General features: G+C 33.7%; 1 protein-coding gene across 2 annotated transcripts; it reads right to left on the minus strand.

Moving 5' to 3' along the window:
- Positions 1–1,393: 1,393 nt before the first annotated feature.
- LOC25485144 (protein TIFY 4B) lies at positions 1,394–8,006 on the minus strand. Of its 2 annotated transcripts, none has more exons than XM_013614312.3 (8): positions 7,693–8,006; positions 7,183–7,453; positions 5,777–5,864; positions 5,524–5,686; positions 4,157–4,216; positions 3,068–3,125; positions 2,743–2,951; positions 1,394–1,848 (listed from the first exon to the last, which is right to left on the minus strand). In XM_013614312.3, the coding sequence occupies exons 1-8, from the start codon at positions 7,811–7,813 to the stop codon at positions 1,832–1,834; spliced, it is 987 nt and encodes a 328-aa protein (XP_013469766.1). In that variant the 5' UTR covers positions 7,814–8,006; the 3' UTR covers positions 1,394–1,831. The 2 variants fall into 2 exon arrangements, with proteins under 2 accessions (XP_013469766.1, XP_013469762.1); XM_013614308.3 differs by having other exon boundaries at positions 3,068–3,131.
- Between the last annotated feature and the right edge of the window lie 425 nt (positions 8,007–8,431).

Consider the following 8,431-nt stretch of genomic DNA (forward strand, 5'->3'; position numbering starts at 1 on the left):
TATCATATTTCACCGATAAATGATAAAATTGCAAGATTGCTTTCCTGTTTAGTAGGGCCGAGTCAATTTGAATATGGTTTCGTAAAACAATTAATTTGATTCATAAATCAAATTAATTGAAATTAAGCTAAGCTATATGTATAATTCGTTTGTTTGATTCATAACTTTGTTCAATTATTCTTCAAAAAAAAAAAAAAACTTTGTTCAATTATATTTATAACATAACATTATATAAAGAGATGCATAATTTTGTCAAAAAAAAAAAAAGAACAGAGATACATCAATTACAGAGAAAGAAAAAAAGAGATGTATCAATTTGGACTGATTTCTTTTCTTTGGTCGAAAACACCTTAAACAAATTCATCTTTAATTTTGATAAATTACATTAAACTATTAATAAAAAAAGTGGATATTTGTATTAAAGTTGTTTGTAATCACTATTATTTTTACAATTTTATCCTTAAGAAAGAGAGTTGATTTATGTTTTCCATATGATGTTTATTGCTCATTGAAGAAAAAGATGTATAATAAATAGGGGCATGTATGTAAAGAAGTAATTAATATAGTTGAAAATAGCAAAAGGGTCTTATAAAAGTGGACAAAAAAAAATCTCAAAAGGTCTCGTAATTAGAAAGAGAGGTGGTATCAATTTTGATTGTATTATAATAAATGGTCCAATTCTCTTTGAACATGAGCGAAACTTAGTGCAGTTAGTTTTGCAAAATTCTAAGAAAGTGTTGCAACAGAAAAGATAGGTTCACAAAATGAAATGGATTAAAAAGATACGTTCAACAAAGTTGATATAACATAGTTAACATATGAAAACCACCATACGTTAATCTTGAAACTTTAGGTAGCTACCAAAAAAAAAATTCTTGAAACTTTAGGTTAGCACTCTGAGCTTTTTACTCTGATTGTTTTACAAGAATTCTTAAACTCAACCCTGAACCTTTATCCATCTCTTTAAAACTATGGGCTCCACTACTTGACCTACATCTGAGCACCCTATTTTATAAATATATGCCTTCTTTTTCTTTCAGACTAGCTCAACAAAGCTTTACACGTTTGTTCTACCAAAAAAGCACCAACATCATTTAATGGTAGTACTGAAGTCATTCAGAACCAAAATAGGTAACAACATCACTAACTGTAGCATCTTCTCACAGTAAGTAAAATTTCTCTCTCTTAAAAGTAGTAATAATAATTACTCAGTCACACCGAAATGAATTGCAACATCCAGAATAAAAATTTGATTTCAATGTCAAGAGTTCAAGTTTCAAAACCTGCACTCTGAAGATGACTTTACCTAACTACCCATAACCTGAAGATTAATTCCACAAGCACAGGTACACACCGTGAGAATTCTAACTTCATGCAGCGTACTACATAGATGGAAAAAAAAGGTAGCATCAAAGTAATAAAAACAAGAGTCCGGTTTAGGCTACAAAAGCTATTAACAATTAAGAAGAGGCAGCAGCACATTGAATTTACATTACATATCACATATTCCTGGGAAAATGGCTGCTCCTGACGCTACATTTTACTAACTTAGTAAACCTCAAGTCACGGAAGCAAGAAATTCCCGAATGATAAAATGAAACTAAAGAACTGTTATTACAAAATTGATCAGGTCAGCAGGAAACTAGACTATCCTAAACATAATAAATTTCCCAGCAGTTAAAGCTACTAAAAATTGACCACTCTAGTCTCGGCCCAATGTTTCTTTTATAGGATCCCAGAAGCTATGGTCTCTTCTCTTCAGTCATACACCCATGGTTCTCTTCAATCATCTACGAGTTTCAAATCTGCACAATCTATCTAGTCTCAGGTTTTAGCATTCTTGAACATCTGTCAAGAGAACGAGATTACATAAACACATGACAAAAACTATTGAACAATATTCTGGTAATCTAGCAATAGCTGGTGTATCACCAATTATTGGTTTACACTTTAGTGATCACTATCACAAATATCATCTGCTGTTAACTGGTAACTAGTTAAAACAGTAAGAATCTGCTACATAAGTTATATACAACACAACTGCAACTAACTAAGATCCTCCTTTACTGGTTGTCACAAGTGGAGAACTTCACAACTATGGTTTTGGGTGTATAATAACCTAGTTATGTGATCAATTATGAAAATGAGTGAGCACCTTCATATTTACTAGTAGAAAGACAGAACTAACGCGCCCGTCTGTATTTCTACTGTGTTTAGTATGTCTAATTTATTGCATTTATTGTCTAATATTCATCTACAGTTGGAATGGAACAACTATCGAAACCAATGAATTGTACACAAATTGTCAACCGCTTCCTTCATTTGTTTGTTAATTTTACTCTCTAGTCCTTATTATAAGCAAAAAAAAACTTTTCAGATTCATTGAATAACTTATGTATCTGGTCAATAATAAAGACAAGATGCATCAATTATTCAATTAACCTAAAAAGTGGTTTTTTGCTCATATTAGTAACCGGAGATAGTATATGCTAAAAGGGGTAAAATTGGAAGAAAATAAAGTCATGTCAAAATCTTGTATTGTCTTTATATATAGGTATAGACACACTATAAATATCCCTAAACGATAAATATCAAAACAGCAAGCAGGACAACTGATTTATTTATTATTTACGAAGATCCTCTAATTAATATACTTTTGAGAGATTTATTGTCTCTTTCTTGTTAGCAAAAAATGAACGTTATTTAGTTACATTAACAGTTGAAGAAAAGATTGCGACAGACCTTTATCATTCAAATCAATGGGAAGGGTAACTTTTGGCTGGTTTTCAGCTGAGCCACTGGAAACTAAAGGCAGTCTAGGCTGTGGTGGAGAGTCAGTGCTACTACGACTTGAATTCCCATTTGAGGCATGGAGCTTCACTGGAAGGTTCAAATACATCTCAAAGTTAGATGAAGTTATGCCAGTCAGTTTCTTGCCCTTCGATCTTCCCCTAAAAAGGCAGAGTAATAAAATAATTCAGCGGGCATTCCTTAAAACTAAAAAAGTGGTAACACGAGGGATGTAATTGATGTCAATAAACAGATGACAGTTTAGTACTGCGGATACCTGTCCTTTCGCTTTTCAAGATATCGCTGCAGTGACACTTTTCTGCTTGCCTGACCCTCTACATCTTTTATAAAACAAATAAATATTACTGATACTTAGGTTCTCATAATTTGAGGTATGGAAGCTTGATACAGGGCTTTCAGTTTAAAAATAAATTATTGTCTATAGCTCTTACAAATTCTTGTAGCTTAAGTTCAATATCATACCACTAAGTCAGTGCAGGTTAAGCATCATTATAAGTTACATATCAAATATTTTATATTCTACCAATTTAATACATACATCAAAAGGCTTCCTCTTATACACTACTGCTATAGTACATTATAGTAAAACCCACGAGATTTCTTCATATTTCATTGCTTTAAGAATTACGAACAAGTTCTTTTAGCCAGGTAATATACGGGTGCACATGCTGCCCAAATACATAAATCGCCATCAATCTTGGGTGAAAAAACACAAAACGGGTATGAGTACTGGAATTCACAATCACACATATTTTGTACATGCATGGAATCTTTTGAGGGGAAAAAACTACCGTAACTGCTGAATAGTAGCACCGGTACTGACACATGATCAATTTATAATTACATTAACATATATTGTAACAGAGGTGAAAATCTAGAAATACTCCTGTACTCCAATAGTAGCAAATTTACTGGGACACATGCATGATGGTTAAAAAAGGCATGAAGCTCGTGAATTCCAAAGTGGGGCTGACATCCAAAACTAAGGTAGAAAAATAGCAGTAACTTTATAACACAAGGAAAATAGTAACAATAACAGCAAAAGCTTTTTCCACTGGATAAGATAGGAAACAGGGATCAAATGATGTATTGTGTTCTTTCAATAACAACTCTCTAAAGTCAAGTACGATAATTTTGCATTTCTTTATTTTAAAGATCACTATAGCATGACTTGGGATGCCGAGAAAGAAAAAAAAGAAAAGCCCACTTAATTGGAATCATCTGTAAATCTGCAAGTAGTCTATCAACAAATTATCTACTTAGAATTATCTGTAAATCTGCCAAAAGAGAACACGATAAAATTCTAGAGCAGACTGCAAAAGTTTAAACACTTAATTGTCCCTACCAGCATCACGAGCTGTGCTTCCTTTCTCCCTGTATTGCAGAGGGTATTCCACCATCTTATCTGTAAAACCAAATTTAGAACACCAATTATGAAGTTAAACATCTTCAGTTCCTGACTAGATGCCAATGACTTTTGCATTAATTCAAAAATCTCAGTTCCTAACTTGCAAATGTTACCATGATTTTAAATAAGTCATTGATGTTGAGCTTGTTCATCTTATAGGCACAAGAACAAAATAGCTTTAATTCAAAAAATCGGTATTCGGAGTGAATTTGGTCAGAACAGAACAGTGTCTTCACATCCCAGTGATTTAAAAACTGGCTCGGACCGGTTGAACCGGGAACCAAAGGGATAATCAGTTCAAGTCAAATATTAGATCGGCCATGCTATCAAGCTATCAAACTGGTGTGACCTGGACGAACCCAGTATAAACCGGCGACTCGGCAGTTTTCCTAAAACCAGCTGAGCCACGCTTGACCATTTATAAAAATGGTCAACAATTTAATGTAGGGTTAATTAAGTAAATGGTCCCTATAAATATTCAGAATTTTGTTTTTAGTCCCTACAAAAAAAAATCACACTTTTTAGTTCCTGTGATATATTCCTTTGGCATTTTAGGGACCGAAAATGCTGACGTAAAATTTTTACAAGGACTAAAAAATGTTGATGGAAAATTTTACAGGGACTAAAAAGTGCGATTTTATTTTTGTAGGGACTAAAAACAAAATTCTGAATATTTATAGGGACCATTTACTTAATTAACCCTTTTATGTATTTTATGAAAAAATGAAACTTCATAGTGGAGGGATCTTACTCCCGCGTGGTTATTGAAAATAGGCATTCTAGGTCACCAACAAACCATGTATTGGATTGTGATAGTTGTTTACTTCTTATTTATTATATTTAAAAAAATCAAATGCAAAAGCTCACTTTAATTCACATTTTAACTTATAATTTAACTTTATAAAAAATTATAATTTAACTTAATAATAAACTGTGAAAGTATGTGTTTCTGATTTATTATATTCAAAACTAAATTACATATATATTTAATACATTTGTTTGTAAATATTGATGCGACTATGTCATAGTCAATGGATTTAAATTTGAAGAATGAACTTGTGAAAGAAACAGAAAGGTAACTTGCTGTTATGTCAAGCGTCAAGTAATAAATTGAATGATATCCAAGCTAAAAAAACTGATACACTAATAAATTGAATGGTAACCTTCTGCAAGTGCTTATCATATATATTAACGAATTCTTTTAAGTTCCAGAAAAGTATGCATGAAAATAGTGATTTGTTTGACATTAGAGTACTACACTTCAAAGCAAAATTAAGCATGTTTTCTACCCAATTGCTAACTACCTGTTTGAGCAACTTGAAGGATTGCTGTGTCAGTAGGGAAGAGGACTTCCTTATCAATAGGTAAGTTGCAAGGAGAAGCCCAAACTGCTGCATTTTTATTTGAAGGATTATCCTGAGGAAAGGAGGACGGACATGCAGCAGCAAGCTGCATGATTGATCGTGCCTGCAAATACAAGTATGGTTAATTATTGGGAGGTGAAATTTAATTGATGTATGGCAAGATATTCATGCAAGATGACACATCTTTACCTACCTTATCCGGCGAGACTCCATCATAGACATTCACCTTACCACAGTAGAAAATTGTCATTTGCCCAAATGACCCACTAGGTGCGCACCCTCTGCTCATATCAAATTTACAATAAATGTTAAGAACTTGAATGGATAATAAACAAAACTAACATTGGTCTACCTTCAGTCATATTTTACACAAATTTAAATTATTTGGCATTTTGAGTAACTAAATCACTCTTCATATGAAAGCAGATAATAAACTGAAAGTTCTGCACATTTAACCACTACCCCAGACTCCTTCCAACAAAGAATGGCATAAGTGCAGTTTTTAGTTTAAGGGAATCAAGAGATGTTTTAATAAATATAGAACAGCTAATTACAGCCCTAACGCAACACTTTTTTCAGGTAGAGATGACTATGATTACTACCTATTGGAACTGAAAGAAATTCCACATTAACAAAACTTGCAATTTACTACCATATTCATTGTTGAAGTCACGAGCTATTGACATCAAACCAACACATTGATTGGTATATTTCTTCATCTAACTTATTCTTAGTCCTTTAATATACAAAATGATCATGCTTAACCTAAAATAATCATTTAGGGTTTTCCTTCTCGGTTGATATCTACCATCCACTTCAAACAGAATATCTAAAGTAATAATTAAATGGAAAACTTGTAAATTAAGAAGCATGAGATTGTCAGTACTTTGATGGCACTAAAACCCGGCATGAAGTGAAAACTGAAAACAACAATTAAATATGAGAAAGTAAAAAAAGTGCAAACCCAGAATAGAGATAATATTAAAGTTACAGATATCTAGACATTTGACAATGACAGCAAAAAAGAAGCCACAGAATACATACATCCCAGTAACAAAAAAAAAAACCTCAAACTGACCCTATCAACACACATTCATCATATGCCAAAAATTGTCTCCCACTTCACATAAAGCTATAAAACAATGAGCAATTTCCCAACCTAATTATAAACAAATAAATAAAAAAATATGTTTCAAACAACCGAATTATACTATCATCAACTCATTTAATAAGCACGCTTCACTCTCACTAAACTGTAACCATTCAGATTTACTTTTTTACCAAAAAACATCAAATGCAACAACATCAACCCTAGATTCTGAAGCCCTGACACTTCTGATGCAAGGTGTGTCCGATGTCTGACACTTGTCAGCGTCGTATCAAACAATGTGACACCGAAATGTGTAATTACATTCAATCATTTCATTTTTTAATTAGTGTCGACGTGACTGTGTTAATGTTGTTTCGGTGTGTGAGTAAGTGTTTCAGTCTTTCATAGCCCTAAAAACAACAAAAGATAACAAACAAACCAAAAAAAGTTGCCAACACAAAAAAAATAAACGAGATTAAAAAAAGTTGAGAGAAAAATGGAGAACAGACCCGGGATTGTTAACAACATTGGCATCATTGGTTTCCGTGGGTCTCTCAGCAACAGGTGAAGTGGATTTCTGTAGTTCCAAAGCAGTATCTTCGGGATCCAAAGCCTTCGGCGGAGGTTGAGGAGGGTGGTGGTGGTGATGGTGGTGAATGGCGGAGGAGACACCAACGCCGACGGTAGCCGGGATATCATCGTCGGTAGGTTCTAGAAGCGCTTTGAGAGAAATCACCTGCTGGATCGCCTGTGATTTGTTCCAGGAAGGCCTGCGCATCCCTGTACGAACACGTGTCGTCTTCTTCAGTCATTTTTTTAATTACTTATTATTTACATCATCCCAATTAATTAAATTAATATTAAATATAGAAAGTATGAAGCATTGGAGTAGAAAAATTAAATAGTTGTTCTCAGGAGCCGGAAATCATGGAGCATGAGAGGATAAAATCGAAAAAATAATATTAATTAATTTTTTGATGTTGAAAGAGGAAGAAGAAGAAGAAAGAGAAGTTAGGTACCTTTATCTTTGAGGAATCTGCGACAGTCTTCGCGAGTGAGTTGAGAAATGTCATCTTCAGTGAGTTGGTTAAGAGGTCTGTCGAGGATGGATCGGAAGGAAACGGTGCTTCCGCCGTTCATCGTTTCCGATTCCGGCAACAGAGGGTAAGTGGGACCATGTACAGGTATAGAATTTATGAGATGATGCTGATGATGATGAGAGAGAGGGTGTAGTGTAGTGTAGTGTTGGTGTAGTGAGGGAGTGATGGGTCAAGAAGTGTGAAGGGTGTGTGAATGAATGTGTACTGTTGCAGTAGGGTCTTTGGGGGGAAAGAAATGTGAAGGGTAGGAGGGGCTTTTTTTAGGACTTGTGATGAACCCTAAGCTGCCACGTATGCTTTTCTCTTAATTATTAGTTAATTAATCTCTTTTTTTTTTTACAGCGTTGGAGTTTGCATCACTTTCTAATTATTTCATTTCAAGACAAGATTGTTTTGTAATTTTGTTAGTGGTTAATGAAAAATAAGGGGAATGCTTAAAATAAATTATTTTTGGTGAAAAAAAATGATTGGTTAGGAAACAGATAAAAATAAAGTCACAAAAACTCAACTCAACATCCATGTGTAATTTTTTTAGACTAGCGGGAAGTGTTACAAACACGCATGTAGGGTTGTACATAGGTCAATTTGAAAAGGTAAGGATTTGTGATGAGAACTAAAAGTGTTGTGTATGATTCACCAAGGAGACTAGGAGAGAGAT

The sequence above is a fragment of the Medicago truncatula genome, chromosome 1 (assembly GCF_003473485.1).
Source record: "Medicago truncatula cultivar Jemalong A17 chromosome 1, MtrunA17r5.0-ANR, whole genome shotgun sequence".
NCBI classification, from domain to species: Eukaryota; Viridiplantae; Streptophyta; class Magnoliopsida; order Fabales; family Fabaceae; genus Medicago; species Medicago truncatula.